General features: G+C 50.0%; 1 protein-coding gene across 2 annotated transcripts; it reads right to left on the bottom strand.

Moving 5' to 3' along the window:
- Window positions 1-6,885: 6,885 nt before the first annotated feature.
- Window positions 6,886-23,060, bottom strand: LOC145361669 (lysoplasmalogenase TMEM86A-like). Of its 2 annotated transcripts, none has more exons than XM_080217563.1 (3): window positions 23,005-23,060; window positions 14,615-14,879; window positions 6,886-7,682 (listed from the first exon to the last, which is right to left on the bottom strand). In XM_080217563.1, exons 1-3 carry the CDS (start codon window positions 23,011-23,013, stop codon window positions 7,255-7,257), a joined length of 702 nt encoding a protein of 233 aa, XP_080073689.1. In that variant the 5' UTR covers window positions 23,014-23,060; the 3' UTR covers window positions 6,886-7,254. The 2 variants fall into 2 exon arrangements, with proteins under 2 accessions (XP_080073689.1, XP_080073688.1); XM_080217562.1 differs by lacking the exon at window positions 23,005-23,060 and adding an exon at window positions 16,461-16,526.
- Window positions 23,061-23,333: the final 273 nt, after the last annotated feature.

Raw genomic sequence — 23,333 nt, 5'->3', positions numbered from 1 at the left:
CACACTCCACACTCACTACTGAACCAGGAGGCAGTGGCTTCAAATCCCACTCCAGGACCAGTACCGAGGGGGTGCTGCACTGTCAAGGGCACCGTCTTTCAGATGGGACGTTAAGCCATGCCCCCGCCCCTGCCACCACCCCCCCCCCCCACCACCCCCCCCCCCCGACCAAGCCCCCCACCCCCCAGATCGAGGTAAATAGATCCCACCCGCACTATCTAGAGAGGAGCAGTGGGAACCCCTCCATTACCCCAGCCAACATCCATCCTTCAGCCAACAACTACTCAAACAGATTGTCTGATCATTGTCGTTTTGCCTATTTGTGGGGTCTTGCTGTGCACAAATTGAGTACAGGCTTTCCGATATCAGAACAACGACTGCGTTTCAATAAGCATTTCATTGGCTGAAAATGTACTTTTGGGATGTCCGAGGGGCTGTCACGGGCACTATATAAATGCTGAGGATGTGACTGGTGCTATATAAATGCTGAGGATGTGCCTGGTGCTATATAAATGCTGAGGGTGTGACAGGTGCCATACAAAAGCTGAGGATGTGACAGGTGCTATATAAAAATTGAGGATGTGATAGGCGCTATATGAAAGCTGAGGGTGTGATAGGCGCTATATAAATGCTGAGGCTGTGACAGGTGCTGTATAGATGCTGAGAATGTGACAGGCATTATTTAAATGGTGAGGGTGTGACAGGTGCTATATAGATGCCGAGGGTGGCTATACAGCATTTATATAGTGCCTGTCACATCCTCAGCATTTATATAGTGCCTGTCACACCCTCAGCATTTATATAGCGCCCCCACCCCACACCCACTCAAAGATGAAAAGGTGGGATTTTCCAGCTATGCTTGCCCCAAAACCAGAAACTCCTATCTGAGGTCAATGGCCCTCTGTGTGGTCCGAAACTGCTCCCCCCCACCTCCACCCCTCCACCCCACCCCCGGCCCACCAACCTCCCATCACCGCCCGTTACGATGCCCATGGTGGTAGGACAGAAATATCCCCCCCTAAAAGTCTGAGGTCATGTACCAAACGACTCAAGAACAGCTTCTTCCCTGCTGACTTTTGAATGGACCTACCTTGCATCAAGTTGCTCTTTCTCTACACCCTAGCAATGACTGTAACACGCCATTCTGCACTCTCTCCTTTCCTTCTCTATGAACGGTATGTTTTGTATAGCGTGCAAGAAACAATACTTTTCACTGTGTGTTAATACATGTGACAATAATAAATCAAATCGAATAAGATCAGAACCTGGAACTGAATCAGGCTCCTCTCCCCCCGCGATAAACAGGGTCACCCACCTGTGAGAGGTGATGTCTGAATGAGTGGCCAGTGACATTGTACACAGCAGGACCAGGGAGAGTGGAAAGGTCAGGCAAACCATGGCAACCTGAAATTGACACACAACGCAAAGGTGAAAGGGTGTCACTGCCCAACCTTCACAGAACAGAAACATCACCCTCAGTGTAAAAGGCTCAGTTATTACATTCCCTCTTCGTGCCAAGCCTCTCCTCAGTATCATCTCCTCACCTTCACCCTAACCTCCCCCGCCCCATCCCCCAGGAGTAGTTCTGAATGATCCCTCGACATCCTCATGGCCAATTCCCCGATGGATGGACTGACCCTGTGATATCCTGGAACAGATCAATTCTCAGACCCCCACCCACACACACACACACAAGGTGAGTGCAGACGGTGAGAGCCCGCATTCTCAGGACAGGGTGGCACGGTGGTACAGAGGTTGGCACAGCTGCTTCACAGTGTCAGGAACCCTGTTTGGGTCACTGTCTGTGTGGAGTCTGCATGTTCTCCCCGTGTCAGCGTGAGTTTGCTCCGGTTCCCTCCCACAGTCCAAAAGATGTGTAGGTTAGGGGGATTGGCCATGCTAAATTGCCCCTTAGTGTCCAAAGTTGTGTACAGCAGGGGGATTAAAGGAGTAAATATGTGGGGTTACGAGGATAGAGCTTGGGTAAGATCTCTATTGGTGCAGACTCGATGGGCCAAATGGCCTCCTGCTGCACTGTAGGGATTCAATGGAAGGATAAAACGGAGAGTGAAGTCAGATATCGAGCAGGAAGATTGTGTTCAAAGCGATACTGGGACTTGCCTGGGAAGTCTGGAGCCAGTCTGTAACCTTTCTCTCTGTCTGATCCAAACTAAAACCAGCAATGATCAGGAAACATGTAGAGGTGAGATGGAAATGCCAGTCCTTACCTCACTCAGCACCAGGACCGATTCGAAGCTCCTTGCTGAATGCTGCCCGTTCAGCTTCTGAAGTTCCTGAGAGCTACCTGTTGTCTTTATTTATAGACGCAGGAACAGGTCACTGGGATGGGACAAAGCTCATCTCTCTCCACAATGTTTTATTTTAAACCCTGCTCGCTGGTGACAGTAACGCAGTGACAACTGGACCTCTCCCTCTCTCTCCCTCCCTCAGTCTCTCCCTCCCTCCCTTTCTCCCTTCCTGCCTCTCTCATTCCATCTCACCCTCTCTCCATCCCTTCCTCCTTCTCTTCCTCCCTCCCTCCCTACCTCCTTCCATCTGATGCTCTCTCCCTCTCCTTCCCTCCCTCCTTCTCTCCCTCTTTCCCTCCATCGCTCCCTCCTTCCCTATCTCCATCCCTCTCTATCTCCCTCCCTCCCTCTCTCCCTTCCTCTCTCTCTCGGTCCTTCCCTCAATCCCTCCCTCTCCCTCTTTCACTCCCTCCCTCCCTCTCCCTCTTTCCCTCCCTCTCCCTTTCTCCCTCCCTCTCCCTCTCTCTTCCTCCTTCTCTCTATCCTCCCTCCCTCTCTCCCTTCCTCCCTATCTCCCTCCCTCCCCCTTCCTCCATCTCTCCCTCCCTCAGTCTTTCCCTCCCTCCCTCCCTCTCCCTCTCTCTCCTTCCCTCCCTCTCTCTCCATCCCTCCCTCCCTCTCTCCCTTCCTCCTGCTCTCCCTCTCCCTCTCTCTCCTTCCCTCCCTCTCTCTCCATCCCTCCCTCCCTCTCTCCCTCTCACTCTCTCTCCTTCCCTCCCTCTCTCCCTCCATCTCTTCCTCCCTCCCTTCGTCCCTCTCTCCCTTCCTGGTGGTCCCTCATGTTCACCTCTGGCCAAGTTTGCTGGCCCCTTTTGAATAATCCCACCCGAGTGTCAATTTCTTTTTGAAAAATCTGGTACCGTTGCAGTGAACTGAGGCCTGCCTGGTTATTGAAGGTGCTATATAAAGGCAAGTTATAGTTGTACACTGCACACTCGTACACCAGCCCACATTACAGTATGATGCAGGGGAAGATGCAAAGTAAGATATACGCGGAGGATCGTATTGTGAGGATTGAACAGGGCTTTCCTCCAAAGGGTTCAAGGTTCCAGGGTTGACCCTGCTTGAAAATTCTGAGGGGGTCTTGAGGGAAGACCAGAACCTGAGGGTCATCCATGTAAGATAGTCCCAAATCAACCCAATCAGGAGAATCTTTACCCGGGAGCGGAGGGATGATTAAGGGGGAAGCTGGATAAACACAAGTGAGGAATCATTGAATCGTTACAATGCAGAAGAGGCCATTCGGCCCATTGAGTCTGCACTGACCCTCTGACAGAGTGTCACACCCAGGCCCTCTCCTTGCCCTAATTCCATAACGCCACACATTTCCCACATACAATCCACCTAACCTGCACATCTTTGGGCACTAAGGGGCAGTTTACCATGGCCAATCTATCTAACCTGCACATCTTTGGACACTAAGGGACAATTTAGCATGGCCAATCCACCTAACCTGCACATCTTTGGACACTAAGGGACAATTTAGCATGGCCAATCCATCTAACCTACACGTCTTTGGACACTAAGGGACAATTTAGCATGGCCAATCCATCTGACCAGTACATCTTTGGACACTAAGGGACAATTTAGCATGGCCAATCCATCTAACCTGCACATCTTTGGACACTAAGGGACAATTTAGCATGGCCAATCCATCTAACCTACACATCTTTGGACACTAAGGGACAATTTATCATGGCCAATCCACCTAACCTGCACATCTTTGGACACTAAAGGACAATTTTGCATGGCCAATCCATCTGACCAGTACATCTTTGGACATTAAGGGACAATTTAGCATGGCCAATCCATCTAACCTACACATCTTTGGACACTAAGGGACAATTTAGCATGGCCAATCCACCTAACCTGCACATCTTTGGACACTAAGGGACAATTTAGCATGGCCAATCCCCCTAACCTGCACATCTTTGGACATTAAGGGACAATTTAGCATGGCCAATCCACCTAACCTGCACACCTTTGGACACTAAGAGGCAATTTAGCATGGCCAATCCACCTCATCTACACATCTTGGGACTGTGGGAGGAAACCAGAGCACCCAGAGGAAACCCACGCAGACACGGGGAGAACGTGCAGCCTCCACACAGACAAGTGACCCAAGCCGGGAATCGAACCCGGGTCCCTGGCACTGTGAGACAGCAGCAGCAGCTAACCACCGTGCCACCCCAACAAGCGAGGGCTGGTCCAGGAGAGGAACAGAAGGACCTGCTGATCGGTTGGGATGATGTAGGGATGTGGATCATGTGGTGCACAGCCCACCATGGACACCAGCATAGCCCAGATGGGCCGAATGGCCCGATTCTGCGCTGTAAAACCTGACGTAATGTTATGTAAGCGAGAGCGAAAACGGCTGAAGCTTTTCCCCTGCTCCCTTTGAACAAGCTGACTGCTCACGAGATGCAGTTCCGTGGGAGATCTGAGATCCCAGTCCCTCAGGCCTCACACTGGATCAACGGGCAGGTTTAAGGATTATTGAAGCGTTAATGTAACTGGAGTCATGTGGACACTGACCCCTGCTGGTATTTCCAATCAATGTGAAAAATATTTATAGGATCAACACTGGGCCAGAGAGAGGGAGAGAAAGCGAGAATTTTCACTGTATCCCGACTTGCGTGACAATAATAAATCAAACCAAAAAGCCACCCATTTTAAGAAGTGTTTTTATTCAGAGAAACCTGATTTTAAATCGCAGAAAAATACCTTTTAAAAAAAAGCTACACTAAACCATTCACTCGTTTCACTGGTCTACAGCCCTTGGCTCCTTCACACGTTAAGTAATTTGTAAAACATTTTTTGCCAACGAGTGTTCGCTCGTTTGCAGAAGGCTCGCAAATGGGCGAAATCAGCAGAAACTCGCTGTGACAATGAATTTGATGTTGGGGGGAGTTTGTGGGGGGGGGGGGAGGGCTGTGAGGGGTGTGAGGTCTGTTTCGGGTGGGAAGGGAGGGGAGAAGGGGGGGGGTGGTGTTTGTGGGTGGGATATGTTTCGAGTTACAATGGCAGAGTGCCAATCACTCTAGGCACATTGTGAACAATCGCGGGAACTCGTCTTACTGCCGGTCTCTTGTCTTGGTTCCTGGTTTCAGCCGCGCGTGGCTGGTAAAACCACGCTGGAGCCTTGAGTCCCCGAACCCCTTTCTTCTCTTCCATGGGATGTGGGTGTCGCTGGCTAGGCCAGCATTTCTTACCCCTCCCTAATTGCCCTTGAACCAAGTCATACAATCCCTACAGTGCAGAAGGAGGCCACTCAGCCCATTGAGTCTGCACTGACCACAGTCCCATCCAGGCCCTATCTCTATAACCCCAAATATTTACCCTGCTAATTCCACTGACACTAAGGGGCAGTTTAGCATGACCAATCCACCTAACCTGCACATCTTTGGACACTAAGGGGCAATTTAGCATGGCCAATCCCCCTAACTTGCACATCTTTGGACACTAAGAAGCAATTTAGCATGGCCAATCCACCTAACCTGCACATCTTTGGACACTAAGGGGCAATTTAGCATGGCCAATCCCCCTAACTTGCACATCTTTGGACACTAAGGGGCAATTTAGCATGGCCAACCCACCTAACCCATGCATCTTTGGACTGTGGGAGGAAACTGGAGCACCTGGAGGAAACCCATGCAGACATGGGGAGAATATGCAAACTCCACACAGACAGTGACCCAAGCCAGGAATCAAACCCGGGTGCCTGGCGCTGTGAGGCAGCAGTGCTAACCACTGTACCACCATGCCACTCCTAGTCTCTCACTAGGTCTCTGCAAAGGGCAGTCAAGAGTCTCATGCAAGCCAGACCAGGTAAGGATGGCAAATTTCCTTCCTTGACCTTAGTGAACCAGCTGTTTTTTTAAAGACAACTGACGATAGTTTCACCGTTCCCATTACTGAGAGAAGCTTTTCAATTCCAGATTCAAGGGCAGCAGCGTGGCACAGTGGATAGCGCTGCTGTCTCATAGCACCAGGGACCTGGTTTCAATTCCAGCCTTGGGTGACATTGTGGAGTTTGCGCGTTCTCCCCGTGTCTGTGCGGGTTTCCTCTAGGTGCTCTGGTTTTCTCCCACACTCCAAAGATGTGCAGGTTAGTGGGATTGGCCGTGCTAAATTGCCCCTTAGTGTCCAAAGATGTGCAGGTTAGTAGGATTGGCCGTGCTAAATCGCCCCTTAGTGTCCAAAGATGTGCAGGTTAGTGGGATTGGCCATGCTAAATTGCCCCTTAGTGTCCAAAGATGTACAGGTTAGATGGATTGGCCATGCTAAATTGCCCCTTAGTGTCCAAAGATCTACAGGTTAGATGGATTGGCCATGCTAAATTGCCCCTTAGTGTCCAAAGATGTACAGGTTAGTGGGATTGGCCATGCTAAATTGCTTCTTAGAGTCCAAAGATGTGCAGGTTAGGTGGATTGGCCATGCTAAATTGCTTCTTAGTGTCCAAAGATGTACAGGTTAGGTGGATTGACCATGCTAAATTGCTTCTTAGTGTCCAAAGATGTGCAGGTTAGGTGGATTGACCATGCTAAATTGCTTCTTAGTGTCCAAAGATGTGTGGGTTAGGTGGATTGGTCATGATAAATGCATGGGATTAGGGCAGTGGTGTGGGCCCGGGTAAAATGATTTTTCAGAGATCTGATGACTTCATTCTGCACCGTAGGGATTGTATAGATTTATTAATTGAATTTAAATTCCACCCGTATTGGGATTTGAACCCGTGTCCTCAGAGCATTGGGATTAGGATTGTTGGTTCAGTGATATTAGCACTACACCACGGTCCAGATCAATAACTGGGATCTGAAGTTAAATAAGGACTGCTTCTACAGGCAGATTTAATTCACATTAAACAAAGTTCAGCTGCACCATTTACATGACACTGTCCAGGCAGAAAGTTCCTGCCTTCGGGGTTTAGACTGACATTCTGCTTTCAGTTCCTCTTCCAGAGATGGTCCCGGTCGCTGCGTTCAGCTACAGACAGGGTGATGAGCATCTGGGCGAAGTAATAGGTGGACATGATGACTGCCCGGGCGTGGGGCAGTGTGAAGCAGAACCGGTCGATGGCCAGGATCAGATCCGAGGCGATAAAGACCACAGCCCCCGCGGCTGTGCAGCTGCGACTCCAGGAGCGCTCGTACCGCGAGCAGCTGGCTCGAGCTATTCCTCGCCAGCTCATCAGCCCCAGAACCAGGACGTATCCCGCCATGGCGTACACCATGGAGCCCTGCAGGTAGGAGTATACTGCCGCGTAGTACGCCGCTCCCAGCACCAGGAGGATAAGAGCTAACCAGAACCGGAGCGGCCGCAAGCCGAACGCCCAACTGTACAGAACGTGGCAGATCCCAAACATCAACATTCCTGGGAAGCAAAAAGGACACCTTTCCAAGTCAGGAGAAACTTCTCAACAACCCTCCTGCCCCTGCCCAGAAACCCCCCTGATTTTAAACTTCCTATCCATGTTTTTAAGCCCCCTCCATGGACCCTCCCCCTCCCCCCTATCTCCTCCAACTGTACGAAAGATGTACGGGGGTGGATTGTCTGTGCGGAGTCTGTACGTTCTCCCTGTGTCTGTGTGGGTTTCCTCCGGGTGCTCTGGTTTCCTCCCACAGTCTGAAAGACGTGCTGGTTAGGGTGCATTGGCCGCGCTAACTTCTCCCCCTGTGTACCCAAAGAGGCACCAGAATGTGGCGACTAGGGGATTTTCACAGTAACTTCTTTGCAGTGTTAATGTTAGCCTACTTGTGACACTAATAAGTAAACTTTAACTCCACTCTCTTCTATTCTCCCCCCATTTTAATCGCTCCACCATTGGTGGCCTCCAGCTCCTAAGCTTAGGAATTTTGTCTCTAAACCTCTCTGTCTCTCTCTCTCGACACATTCTCATGGACACACACACTGATACACACACACTCACACTTACACTGACACACTCATACTGACACTCACATACACACACACTGACACACACACTGGACTCACTGACATATTGACACACTCACACTGACACTCACACTGACACACTCACAGTGACACACATACACACACACTGACACACTGACACTGACACACACACACTGACACACATACACACACACTGACACACTCACACTGAACTCACACTGACACTCACATTGACACACAGACTGACACTCACAATGACACACACACACACTGACACTTACATTGACACACTCACACTGACAGTCATACTGACACACTCACACTGACACACTCACACTGACACACATACACACACACTGACACACTCACACTGACACTCATACTGACACACTCACACTGACACACTCACACTGACACACATACACACACACTGACATACTCACACTGACACACACACACTGAACTCACATTGACACACAGACTGACACTCACACTGACACACTCATGCTGACACACACACTGAACTCACGTTGACATACACATTGACACTCACATTGACCCTGAACTCACACTGACACTCACGCTGGCACATTCACATTGACACTCACACACACACACACTGACACACTCACACTGACACACTCACACACACCAATAACTGGAAAAAATCAGTCAAACTGACTGAAAATTATTTCTCCAAGATTTCAGTTTTGATCTGGGCTTTCCAGTGTTGTTTAAGTGAACCTATCGTTAGTGAGAACCCAAAGGTGCTGACAAGTTGTTACACCATGTGATGTGATTGCTTTAAAAACTGCACAACTGTGACACTCGGCGCGAAGCCCAGCGAACAGGAAAATTAACTTCTCCGAGAATGCAGGGATTGATGCAGATTTAATTCCGTGTCTCTCACTGTGACGTGGATACTGAGATATCACTTTGAGTCAGTGTTTCAAAGTCTGAATGTCGAGGTGGCAGTGAGGCAGCAGAGGACCAAGTGCACGGAGATAGTGGCGGGCGGGGAGAGGGAGGGTGGGGAATAGTGTTAGTTTGAGCTAAATCTCAAAGAACAAAGGGAATTACAGAACAGGAACAGGCCCTTCGGCCCTCCAAGCCATGCTACCAGACTGAACTAAAACCCCCTATCCATAGAACCATAGAAAATTACACCTCAGAAACAGGCCTTTTGGCCCTTCTTGTCTGTGCTGAACCATTTTTTGCCTAGTCCCACTGACCTGCACTTTGGACCATATCCCTCCACACCCCTCTCATCCATGAACCCGTCAAGATTTTCTTAAATGTTAAAAGTGATCCCGCATTTACCACTTTATCCGACAGCTCATTCCACACGCCCACCACTCTCTGCCTGAAGAAGCCCCTCCTAATATTCCTTTTAAACTTTTCTCTTTTCACCCTTAACCCATGCCCTCTGGTTTTTTTCTCCTCTAGCCTCAGTGGAAAAAGCCTGCTTGCATTCACTCTATCGATACCCATCAAAATCTTATACACCCCTATCAAATCTCCCCTCATTCTTCTACGCTCCAGGGAATAAAGTCCTAACCTATTCAATCTCTCTCTGTAACTCAGCTTCTCAAGTCCCAGCAACATCCTTGTGAACCTTCTCTGCACTCTTTCAACCTTATTTACATCCTCCCTGTAACTAGGTGACCAAAACTGTACACAATACTCTAAATTCAGCCTCACCAATGCCTTATATAACCTTACCATAGCACTCCAACTTTTATACTCGATACTCCAATTTATAAAGGCCAATGTACCAAAAGCACGCTTTACGACCCTATCCACCTGTGACGTCACTTTTAGGGAATTCTGTACCTGGATTCCCAGATCCCTCTGTTCAACTGCACTCTTCAGAGTCCTACCCTTTAACCTGTACGTTCTACTTTGGTTTCGTTAAAGGGAAGTCGTGTCTGACAAATTTACTGGAGTTCTATGAGGATGTGTCTAGGGTGGTGGATAGAGGAGAGCCGGTGGATGTGGTCTTTCTTGATTTTCAGAAGGCGTTTGACAAGGTACCTCACAAGAGGTTATTGCAGAAGGTAAGGGGGCATGGAGTTGGGGGTAGGGTGTTAGCGTGGATAGAGGACTGGTTGTCAAATAGAAGGCAGAGAGTGGGGGTCAATGGGTGCTATTCGGATTGGCGGATGGTGACTAGTGGAGTGCCCCAGGGGTTGGTGCTGGGGCCTCAGCTATTATGATCTGGAGGAGGGAACTGAGTGTAGGGTGTTGAAATTTGCTGATGACACCAAAATTGGTGGAAAGGCAAATTGTGCGGAGGGTGGGGAGAGTCTACAGAAGGATTTAGATAGGCTGGGCGAATGGGCCAGGAAATGGCAAATGGAATTTAATGTTGGCAAGTGCGAGGTGGTCCACTTTGGTAGGAATAATGGTAGGAAGGATTATTACTTACGTGGAGAAAAACTGCAGCAGGTGATGGTGCAGAGGGACCTCGGGGTCCTTGTGCATGAGTCGCAAAAACCCAGCTTGCAGGTGCAGCAGGTGGTCAGGAAGGCGAATGGGATGCTGGCCTTCATCGCGAGGGGGATTGAATATAAAAGTAGGGAGGTCTTGCTGCGGCTGTATAGGGCATTGGTGAGGCCGCAGCTGGAGTACTGTGTGCAGTTTTGGGCGCCGTACTTACGCAAGGATATTTTGGCCTTGGAGGGAGGCAGAGGAGGTTTACTAGGCTGATACCGGAGTTGAGGGGATTGAGCTATGAGGAGAGGCTGAATAAATTAGGCTTGTACTCGTTAGAGTTCAGAAGAATGAGGGGAGATCTCATTGAGACGTATAAGATGATGAATGGGATGGATAGGATAGAGGTGGAGAGACTCTTCCCACTCAGAAAGGATAGCAGGACTACGGGGCACAGCCTCAAGATAAAGGGGGGCGGTTTAGAACAGAGTTGAGGAGGAACTTCTTCACTCAAAGGGTGGTAAATCTCTGGAATTCTCTGCCCGTTGAAGTGGTGGAGGCTGCCTCGCTAAATATTTTTAAGACGCGGGTTGATGGGTTTTTGATAAGCGAGGAGATTAAAGGTTATGGGGAGAGGGCGGGAATGTGGAACTGAGCCACGACAGATCAGCCATGATCTTATTGAATGGCGGGGCAGGCTCGAAGGGCTAGTTGGCCTACTCCTGCTCCTATTTCTTATGTTCTTATGTTTGTCCTTCCGAAGTGCAATACCTCACACTTGTCTGCCTTCTGGGGACCGTATCCCTCTATTCCCATCCTATTCATGTATTTGTCCAGACGCCCCTTAAAACTCACTATTGTATCTGCTTCCACTATCTCTCCGGGCAGCGAGTTCCAGGCACCCACCACCCTCTGAGTAAAAAACTTGCCTCGTACATCTCCTTTAAACCTTGCCCCTCGCACCTTAAACCTGTGCCCCCTAGTAATTGACTCTTGCACCCTGGGGAAAAGCTATCTGACTATCCACTCTGTCCATGCCCCTCATGATCTTGTAGACTTCTATCAGGTCGCCCCTCAACCTCCGTCGGTCCAGTGGGAACAAACCAAGATTCTCCAACCTCTCCTCATACCAGGCAACATCCTGAACATTCCAGAACTGGGAATAGCACACTAACGGACATCAAATATCACAAAACATTAACCCAGAACTTAATCATCTCAAATATAGAACCCTAACTCCACCCCCCACTCTTTCTTCCACCACACGAGAGTATCCTCCCCATTCACCAACCCGCACAAGAAAATACTAACAGGAGTAATAATATATCAGCGAAAGAAGACAACGAGTCACAAGATAAAGGCAAGGCATTACAGGGAGCAACAAGGGTTAGACCTGAGCCAGAAGAAAAGAGGCAGAATATGAAGAAAAGGGATATGTCCTCTCTTTATCCAATCCCAAAAACCTAATCTCGAAGGGAGGCGATGGCCTAGTGGTATTACTGCTAGACTATTAATCCAGAAACTCAGCTAATGTTCTGGGGACCCGGGTTTGAATCCCACCACAGCAGATGGTGAAATTTGAATCCAATATAAAAAATCTGGAATTAAGAATCTACTGATGACCATGAAACCATTGTTGGAAAAACCCATCTGATTCACTAATGTCCCTTTAGGGAAGGAAATCTGCCGTCCTTACCCGGTCTGGCCTACATGTGACTCCAGAGCCACAGCAATGTGGTTGACTCTCAACTGCCCTCCAAGGGCAACTAGGGATGGGCAATAAATGCTGACCCAGCCAGCGACGCCCATGTTCCCCCGAATGAATAAAAAACATTTCTTACCCTTGTTTTCAAGTTATTCAGATAGACATGAGGCCCCCCCGTCCCCTCTCTATCTCTGTAACCTCTTCCAGCCCCTCCGCAGCTCTCCGATGTCCCCACTCTCCTGCCCAATTGGGTATTTCCAATTTGAATCGCTCCAACAATTGGCCGCCGTGGCCGAGATTCTCCGCTGCCAGCGAGGAAGGGGAATTTGGCGCTCAGCCAAGCTTTCATTCACAGCGGCGGTACTGGAGAATCCCAACCGTGGGCAAGGTCGGAGAATCCCAGCCCATGTCTTTGGTCTTTGGCTGCCGGTGCCCCAAACTCTGGTGTTTCCCCCAACCCCTCCCCCTGTCTCCATCCTCTTTCAAGTGCTGTCCCTACGTGACAAAACTTTGGTCGACTTTGCCTTTATCTCTTTACGTGGATCAGTGTGAAAACTTTGTCCGATTCTGTCTCCTGATTCAGAGTGTCAAAGGTGATAGATCAATGCAGCACAAGGTGGAATAGTCCTGAACTGTGGAGGGGAAGGATCACCCTAAGGGACTGAGATGAGGAGAAACTTCTTTACAAGTTGGGTTGTGAATGTTTGGAATTTTCTATCCCAGAGGTGTGTGGAAGCTCTATCACTCGAAACCTTTCTCAGAAGAGTAAGGAAATTTGGCATGTCAGCTATGACTCTCACCAATTTTACAGAAAGCATTCTTTCTGGTTGTATCACAGCTCCTGCTCTGACCCAGAACACAAGAAACTACAAAGTGTCATGAATGTAGCCCAATCCCTCACTCAAACCAGCCTCCCATCCATTGACTCTGTCTACACTTCCTGCTGCCTCGGCAAAGCAGCCAGCATAATTAAGGACCCCACACACCCCGGACATTCTCTCTTCCGCCTTCTTCCATCGGGAAAAAGATGCAAAAGTCTGAGGTCACAGACTAACAGACTCAAGAACAGTTTCTTCCCTGCTGCATTCAGATTTTTGGACCTACCTTATATTAAGCTGATCTTTCTCTACACCCTGGCTATGACTGTAGCACTACATTCTGCATTCTCTCCTTTCCTTCTCTCCTATGTACTCTATGAATGGTATGTTTTGTCTGTATAATGCGCAAGAAACAATACTTTTCACTGTATCCCAATATATGTGTGGAGTTTGCATGTTCTCCCGTGTCTGCGTGGGTTTCCTCTGGATGCCCCAGTTTCCTCCCACAGTCCAAAGATATGCGGATTAGATGGATTGGCCATGCTAAATTGACCCTAGTGTCAGGGAGGTTAGCAGGGTAAATATGTGGGGTTACAGAAAGAGGACCTGGGTGGGATGGGCCAAATGGCCTCCTTCTGCACTGTCAAGATTCTATGATTCTATGTGACAATAATGAATCAAATCAAAATCTATCAACCTCTATTTTAAAGATTTGATTTGATTTATTATTGTTACATGTATTAACATACAGTGAAAAGTATTGTTTCTTGCGCGCTATACAGACAAAGCATGCTGTTCATAGAGAAGGAAAGGAGAGAGTGCAGAATGTAGTGTTACAATCATAGCTAGGGTGTAGAGAAATGTGAGGTAGGTCCATTCAAAAGTCTGACAGCAGCAGGGAAGAAGCTGTTCTTGAGACGGTTGGTACGTGACCTCAGATTTTTATATCTTTTTCCCGACAGAAGAAGGTGGAAGAGAGAATGTCCGGGGTGCGTGGGGTCCGTAATTATGTTGGCTGCTTTGCCGAGGCAGTGGGAAGTGTAGACAGAGTCAATGGATGGGAGGTTGGTTTGCGTGATGGATTGGGCTACGTTCATGACTTTTTGTAATTCCTTGCGGTCTTGGGCAGAGCAGGAGCCCATACCAAGCTGTGATACAACCAGAAAGAACGCTTTCTATGGGGCATCTGTAAAAGTTGGTGAGAGTCGTAGGGGACATGCCAAATTTCCATAGCCTCCTGAGAAAGTAGAGGCGTTGGTGGGGCTTTCTTAACTATAGTGTCCGCGTGGAGGGAGCAGGACAGGTTGTTGGTGATCTAGACAACTAGAAACTTAGTAAAGAATCCTGGGTTTTCCCCCGAATTCCTCCTCCCCCCACCCCCCGCACTTCCGAAAATAAACTCCTCTCCTCTAACCGCCCAATGAGACGCTTACCGTGCATGAAGAATCCGTGGTCTCCCCAGGTGAGGAACACATCCCCGAGCGCGGCGAAGAGGAGGCCAGTGAGGATCTTTTTGGAGTATGATGGAAGCAGCCCTGTGCTGTAGCCGTGAGCCAGCACGAAGAAAGCCAGGCACAGGACGGGCAGACACTTAATCAACGCACTGAACCAGGACGGCTCGGAGGTGGGCAGCCAGAGCACAAAGTAAAGGCAGAAGGTTTTCAGGAACGGAATCAACTTAGGGCCAATACTCTTCACCTATGGGAGGAGAGAGTTAGAAACATGAGGCAAAGAGATTGGTTTCCATCTTGTTACTCAGAGTGCCTGGGAGAAGCCTCCTTTCATTCTCTTTCCGGTTCTCCTCTTCCCCCGACCCCAGCCCACTGTGTGCCCACTGAAGGGCGGCACTGCTGCCTCACCGCGCCAGACATCTGGGTTCAATCCCATCCTTGCGTGACTGTCTGTGTGGAGTTTGCACATTCTCCCCGTGTCTGCGTGGGTTTCCTCCGGGTGGTCCGGTTGCCTCCAACAGTCTGAAAGACATGTAGGTTAGGTGGATTGGCCAGGCTGAATTGCCCCTTAGCGTCCCAAAGATGGGCGGGTTAGTAGCATTGGGCATATGTTGGGGATATGGGGATAGGGCCTGGAGTGGGATTGTTGTTGGCGCAGACTCGATGGACCGAATGGCCTCTTTCAGGCTCTGTAGGTGATGACCGTTGAATCCCTACAGCTGTTACTAGGGGGCATAACCATAGGGTTCATGGTGGGAGATATAGGAGGCATGTCCAAGGTAGGTTCTTCACTCAGAGAGTGGTTGGGGTGTGGAATGGACTGCCTGCTGTGATAGTGGAGTCGGACACTTTAGGAACTTTCAAGTGGTTATTGGATGGGCACATGGAGCACACCAGAATGATAGGGAGTGGGGTAGCTTGATCTTGGGTTCGGACATAGCTCAGCACAACATTGAGGGCCGAAGGGCCTGTACTGTGACTCTCAGTGGCTTTCAGTTACACACCGTAGCGAAAGAATAGTAAAACGGAGAAATAAGAGTACTGGTGCGCGCTGTCCTTCCCTCGGGGTGGGGAGGGGTGGGGGAGAGGGGGATGTGGGTGGGGGCAGGGTTTGACAATTGGGAGCCAATGATGGGATGCGTTACATCCAAGACTGGAGTTGGCAGATGGTGCAGCGAGAGTGATGGTGTAGTGATAATGTCACTGGATTGGTGATCCAGAGGCCCAGGGTAATGGTCTGCGGACATGGGTTCAAATCCCAGTCCTTACCCGGTCTGACCCCACACGTGACTCCAGAGCCACAGCGATGTGGGTGACTCTTCAATGAGCCAGCGAGACACTCAGATGTACCAATCAGCTGCAGGGTAAAGCAAAGCAGATGGACTGCAGTGGTTCGAGACAGTGATGGCCTTATCGCTGGACTACGTATCCAGAAACTTAGCTCACGTTCTGGGGACCCGGGTTCGAATCCTGCTATGGCAGATGGTGGAATCTGAATTCAATAAAAATTATCCGGAATTAAGAATCTACTGAAACTATTGTCGGAAAAATCCATCTGGTTCACTAATGTTCTTTAGGGAAGGGAATCTGCCGTCCTTACCCTGGTCTGGCCTACTCGTGACTCCAGAGCCACAGCAATGGGGTTGATTCTTAACTGCCCCTCTGTAGTGGCGGAGACGCTCAGTTCAAGGGCAATAAATGCTGGCCCAGCCCAGCTTGTCCCGTGTCCCACCAACTTTTCCGAGTGCGGGTGTCAAATGCTGCCCTGTTCCGGTGATACCCATATCCCACTAAAGAGTTAATAAAGGGTCACCTAGACGTTACTTACACACAGTCCGGTCGAACACTCCCAGCACTGAGACATCATGCTATGGATCCAGATCCCTTGTGGAGATCTGTGTGCGGGGGGTGGGGTGGGGTGGGGGGGGGGGGAGGAGTGGTCTCAGATCCTCATAGGACTCAGGTTCCTGTTCACCCGCTGCTGCCCGGGAGACTCGATTCCTGCAGATTGGAGGAATGTGTCTACAGACTGCGGTTAGCTGGCAGGCTGCGGGTGTGTGTGTGTGTGAGCCTTGTGGGGAGACAAGTGCTGCTGGAGTGTATCCAGCTGTGGCCAAGTCAGCCTGGGTGACCTTGACTTAACGCGGGCTGCAGGAGAGCCAAGGTAAGTGACACCGAGTTCGGAGGAGCCTGGGGGGGTGGGGGGGGGGGTGGGGCGGTGGGGGAGGGTCGGGGAGGGTGGTGTTGAAAGTGGCAGAGTCTGATTACAGGCAGGTTTTATCGGTCAGGTACAGATGGGGTCAGGGAGCAGGGTGAAGGGGCGGGCAGTGATACCGCCCTCCCTTGGCCAATGAGCTGTCCACTTCCGCTGCCTGAATGCACGGGGCGCTCTGTTACTCTCTCAGAATTAGAGATCAGCCGTTACCCTGACAGAAACCCTCTTCAGTTAAACTACTACACACACGCATACACACGCACGCACGCACACACACACACGCGCGCACACACGCACGCAAACACATACATGCACACACACACGCACATATGCACACACACACGCATGCACACACGCACACACATGCATGTGCACACACACATGCACACACACACACACATGCACACACACATACACACACACATGCACACACACACATGCATGTGCACACACACGTGTGCACACACAAGCAAACACACATACGCATACACACAAGCAAACATAAATACATGCACGCAAACACATGCATACACGTATATGCACACATACACACACACAAGCAAGCACACACACACATGTGCTCACACATGTATGTACACACATAAGCAAACACACACACATACGCATATGCACACGCATACATGCAGATACACAAACACGCATGCACAGACACAGATACAAGGACAAACAAACACATACACACACATGCACACACTCATACACACAGACACATGCACACACAGAGACACCAACATGCATGCATACACAGAGTCACACACACATACGCATGCACATTTACACACACGCACACACATACACACGTACAGACACACACATATACACACGTACACACACAGGGATGCATGCTCACAGACACACATATATAAACACACAAACACACACACACACTTATACAAGCACACACACATATACAAGCACACACACGAACACTTGCATACACACACATGTACATATACACATACACACACATCCATTCATACACACGCATATACATACACACATACAGTCAAACACACTCAGATGCACACAAACATTCACAAGATTTTAAATTTCTTCACGGGTAACTGCTTACCGTCGCAAACACCTTCCTCCGTCTTCTGAGATCATAATGCATGATATCCATTTTCCCTGTTCTTTTCCTCTCTTTTTATTCCCTCTCTCTTTCCCTCCCTCTCTCCCTCTTTCTCTCCGTTGACTGTCACTGGTCTTCCCGAGTTACTGCTGTTATATGGTTGAGTTTGCGGACTTTCTCCCCCATTATCTCGCACTTGCTGATAAACCAGGTGCGTCAGATAATGGCTAAGTTCCTGACCTATTCATTGCATCTAATGACAGGGAGTACCTGACAATTGTCAACTCACTGACAAGGTTCAAACTCCAACAGTGTCCCAGCCCATCAGGGACTGATTTTAACTTTGCTTTTAGAACATGGGTCTTTTCACCACTTGTGACTCGTTGCCTCAGGGGATGGCGGTTCCCCCGAGAGATTCATTCTGCCCTTGGAATGTCCCCTAAGAGCTCAGTGGGCAGCGCTGCAGAGCGAGGGTGTCATGTAACCAAAATCTTCAGGAAGCGTAGTGAAGAACATGCCCCTGTCTACATCAATGGGGACAAAGTAGAAATGATCGAGAGCTTCAAAGTTTTAAGTGCCCAGATCGCCAATAACCTGTCCTGGTCCCCCCCCCATGCCAACAAGAAAGCCACCAACGCCACTACTTTCTCAGGAAGCTGAGGAATTTTGGCATGTCCGCTATGACTCTCACCAACCTTTAGAGATGCACCATAGAAAGCATGCACACACTCACACACAGACACATGCACACACAGAGACACCAGCATGCGTACGTACACAGACTCTCGCACACACATACATGCGCACACACATATCCTTTCCACATGTATCACAGCTTGGTCTGGGCTCCTGCTCTGCCCAAGGCCGCAAGGTACTAAAAAAGGTCATGAACGTAGTCCAATCCATCACACAAACCAGCCTCCCATCCATTGACTCTGTCTACACTTCCCGCTGCCTTGGCAAAGCAGCCAGCATAATTAAGGACCCCACGCACCCCGAACATTCTCTCTTTCACCTTCTTCCATGGGAAATAAGATTCAAGAGTCTGAGGTCCCGTACCGACCGACTCAAGAACAGCTTCTTCCCTGCTGCCGTCAGACTTTTGAATGGACCTGCCTCGCATTAAGTTGATCTTTCTCTACACCCTCGCTGTAACACTACATTCCGCACCCTCTCCTTTCCTTCTCTATGAACGGTATGCTTTGTCTATATAATGTGCAAGAAACAATATTTTTCACTCTATATTAATACATAGAAACAGAGAAGATCGGAGCAGGAGGAGGCCATTTGGCCCTTCGAGCCTGCTCCACCAGTCATCACGATCATGGCTGATTGTCCAACTCAGTAGCCTAGCCCTGCTTTCCCCCCATAACCTTTGATCCCATTTGCCCCAATACACACGACAATAATAAATCAAGTCAAATCAAATCAAATAAAATCCCATTCCAGAGTCTTGATCACACAATCTAGGTCAAAGCTCCCCCTGGAGCGCTGAGGTGGGGGAGGGGGGGGTGCGACACTGTCAGGGGTGCCGCCTTCCAGGTGAAATGTGGGCGTGAAATATCCGAACAGTCACGACCGGGAGTTCAGTCCCCTCATCCTGACTGACAACTAACCCTCAACCAGCACGGGAAATGGGTGAGCATGCCGTCATTGCTGTTTGTGGGATCTTGCTGTGCACAAATTGGCTGCCGCCTTTCCCACACTACGGCACTTCGACGTGAATTGCTCAGGGTCACCCAAAGGTGGTGAACGGCGCTACAGGAATGCAAAGCTTCCTTTCTCCTTCTCCGTTAGTCACTCACATACGTTGACATGCAGTAAAGTTTAATTATTAGTGTCACAAGTTGGCTTATGTTAACACTGCAATGAAGTTACTGTGAAAATCCCCTGGTAGCTGCACTCCGGCACCTGTTCGGGGTACACCGAGGGAGAATTTAGCACGGCCAATGAACCCTAACCAGCACGTCTTTTGGACAGTGGGAGGAAACCGGAGCACCCGGAGGAAACCCACGCAGACACGGGGAGAATGTGCGGACTCTGCACAGACAGTCTCCCAAATCGGGTCCTGGCACAGTGAGGCAGCAGTGCTAACCACTGTGCCACCATGCGGCATGTAACTGACCCCACAGTTAAACTCATACCCAGATCCTGTTCTCACCCGCAATCCGAACACCCTTCCCCCACTCCTCCCTCCCCGTCAGTCACCTCCTATCCTTGAGGCTCTGGGATTATGATCAAGAGTGGGATCACCCCCTAGTTTTCACCTACCAGCACTCGTAGCCACCTCAACTGTTGCCCACCGCAGCCGTCCCCACCCCCCCCTTCTCCACACAAAGGACCGATGACCTCAACACAGACCGAACAGTAAAACTCCATCCTGCCCCCTCACTGCATCAACTCACCAAACTCTGAAGGAACAACCCAGCATCTGAGTAGCTACGTCTGTCTATAAATATATTAGTGCTACCTGGGAAGACCAGTTCCCAGGGGTGGCATTGCGCACAGACTGGGTAAGGTACAAGGCACAGATCCTGTTTCGGACACAGTGGTTAGCGCTGCTGCCTCACAGCGCCAGGGACCCGGGCTCGATTCCCGGCTTGGGTCACTGTCTGTGCGGAGTTTGCACGTTCTCCCCGTGTCTGCGTGCGTTTCCTCTGGGTGAATCACAGAATCCCCAACAGTGCAGAAGGAGGCCATTCAGCCCATCGAGTCTGCCCCAACCACAATCCCACCCAGGTCCTATCCCTATAACACCGTGCATTTACCCTAGCCAGTCCCCCTAACATTAAGGGGCAATTTAGTACAGCCAATCCACCTACCCCGCACATCTTTGGACTGCGGGAGGAAACCGGAGCACCCGGAGGAAACCCACGCAGACACCGGGAGAATGTGCAAACTCCACACAGACAGTGATCCGAGCCGGGAATCGAACCTGGCTCCCTGGAGCTGTGAGGCAGCAGTGCTAACCACTGTGCCACCCACATGGGATAAAACCGGGTGCTCCTGTTTCCTCCCACACTCCAAAGATGCGCGGGTTAGGTGGATTGGCTGTACTAAATTGCCCCTTAGTGTCAGAGGGACGAGCTAGGGTAAATGCATGGGGATTATGGCGATTAGGCCTGGGTGGGATTGTGGTCGCTGCAGACACGATGGGCCGGGAGAGGTGGTGGAAGCAGATACATTAACAACATTCGAGGTGTATCTTCACAGGCAGATGGACGGAAGGTGGACAGAGGGTTAGAAACCACATATTGGTGTAGGCTTGATGGGCCGAAGGGCCTGTCCCCAGCTCTTTGTGTTTCTATTGTACCCCAATGTCCCAAAACTCTTGGCAGCCAATGAGGTACTTTGAGTTTAGTCTCTGTTGTAGGGTAGGAATGGTGCAGCCATTTTATACACAGCAAGATCCCACAAACAGCCATGTGATCGTGACCCAGATCATCTCGTTTGGTTGAGGGGTAAATATTAGTCCCAGGAATAAGAAATAGAGGCGAGGTCAGAGAGAGAGAGATGGAGATGAGAAGCTGAGCAGGCCACAGAGAGTAAAGCAGAGAGAGAGAGAGAGAGGCAGACAGACGGGCAGTGAAGAGGCTCAGGGAGAGACTATGGGCGGGATTTACCAGCCTCGCTCGCCCTGAAACTGGAAAATCCCGCTGGAGGTCGATGGACCTTTCCATAGTCCAGCCCTCGCTCACCCTGATTCCTGTGACAGGCGGGACGGTAACAATCCCACCCCCCCATACCAGAGAGTCAGAGACACTGAGAGAGTGGCAGATAAGACAGTGAGAGGGAGTGAAAGGGAGATAGAGAGAGAGAGAGAGACAGAGATAGAGAGAGAGAGACAGAGAGATAGAGCGAGAGAGACAGAGAGATAGAGAGAGACAGAGGGAGTGAAAGGGAGATAGAGACAGAGAGAGAGACAGAGATAGAGACAGTGATAGAGACAGTGATAGAGAGAGAGAGACAGAGAGATAGAGCGAGAGAGACAGAGAGAGAGAGAGAGAGACAGAGGGAGTGAAAGGGAGATAGAGACAGAGAGAGAGACAGAGATAGAGAGAGAGACAGTGATAGAGACAGAGACAGAGATAGAGACAGTGATAGAGAGAGAAAGACATTGAGATAGAGCGAGAGAGACAGAGAGATAGAGAGAGACAGAGGGAGTGAAAGGGAGATAGAGACAGTGATAGAGACAGAGATAGAGAGAGAGACAGTGATAGAGACAGAGATAGAGAGAGAGACAGTGATAGAGACAGAGATAGAGAGAGAGACAGTGATAGAGACAGAGATAGAGAGAGAGACAGTGATAGAGACAGAGATAGAGAGAGAGACAGTGATAGAGACAGAGATAGAGAGAGAGACAGTGATAGAGACAGAGATAGAGAGAGAGACAGTGATAGAGACAGAGATAGAGAGAGAGACAGAGATAGAGAGAGAGACAGTGATAGAGACAGAGTACTGTTCTTTGTTCTCTTTGAGAATGGGCCGTTCTATACCCGAGCCTGGTGAAGTGCTCACACTAGGACGTATTCAACTCTTAGAGGGTTTGACAGGGCAGATAGTGAGATGGTAGCTTCTCCTTGGATAGAGTGTGATAGTGTGTCCCCCGTTAAAGTGGAAGGGGGGGGCGGGCAGGGGAATCCTTTGTGGGTACGTGAGTGGGCTGGAACAGTGGAGTGCCAACACGTGAACCATCTATAGCAACCCCCAGGGCTGTAAATATTAGAGAAAAATGTTTTTTGTTTAAAGTTTATTCATGAGCGTCGCTGTCTGGGTCGGCAGTTAGTGCCCACCCCTCGTTGCCTGAGGGCAGGCGATACCCAGCCACGTCGCTGTGGGCCAGACCGGGGTAAGGACGGCAGATTTCCTTCCCTGAAGGGGACACTAGCGAACCAGGCGGGTTTTTCTGACAACGGCCAGCGGATTCTTAATTCCATTCCTTTTTTTAAAAGAAATATTGAATTCAAATCCCGCCACCTGGATTCGAACCCCGGTCCCCGGAACGTTAGCCGAGCTCCTGGATTAATAAATCCCAGCGATAATACCACTAGGCTGTCGCCTCACCAGCATCATAGCTTCATCTGTTTGATTTTCTTCTCTATCCTGGCTCTCCTGTTGCACTGTCGGCCTAGACTCTGGGCCTCGCACTTCCCACATTCTGATGGCTCAGGTTGGCTGGTGACTCATTAACTGGGATTTGGAGACCCCTGCTGTTTGGCTCGGTAATAGCAGGTTCTCCAGCAGCTGTCCCAGCTTTCCCCTGGGGGTCCCTGGCCAACAGCTACGGTTAAGGAAGCCCACCCTCGCCTCTGCTTTCTCAGGAGGCTATAAGGAGACTCGGCACGCCCGCTCAGACTCCCTCTTTTTTTTAACAGGTGCGCCGTCGGAAGCAT

Source organism: Carcharhinus amblyrhynchos, chromosome 35, assembly GCF_965287045.1.
Source record: "Carcharhinus amblyrhynchos chromosome 35, sCarAmb.v2.hapA, whole genome shotgun sequence".
Taxonomy (NCBI): domain Eukaryota; kingdom Metazoa; phylum Chordata; class Chondrichthyes; order Carcharhiniformes; family Carcharhinidae; genus Carcharhinus; species Carcharhinus amblyrhynchos.
Note: the sequence above shows the minus strand (reverse complement) of the source record. Positions and strands in the feature narration are given on the sequence as shown.

Coding starts and splice junctions, on each gene's coding strand:
- LOC145361669 (XM_080217562.1), bottom strand. CDS start 16,499: ATGATGTCTCAGTGCTGGGAGTGTTCGACCGGACTGTGT. Junction 14,880..16,460: donor AGTGTTCGACCGGACTGTGT/GTAAGTAACGTC, acceptor CTCCTCCCATAG/GTGAAGAGTATTGGCCCTAA. Junction 7,683..14,614: donor CCACGGATTCTTCATGCACG/GTAAGCGTCTCA, acceptor TTTGCTTCCCAG/GAATGTTGATGTTTGGGATC.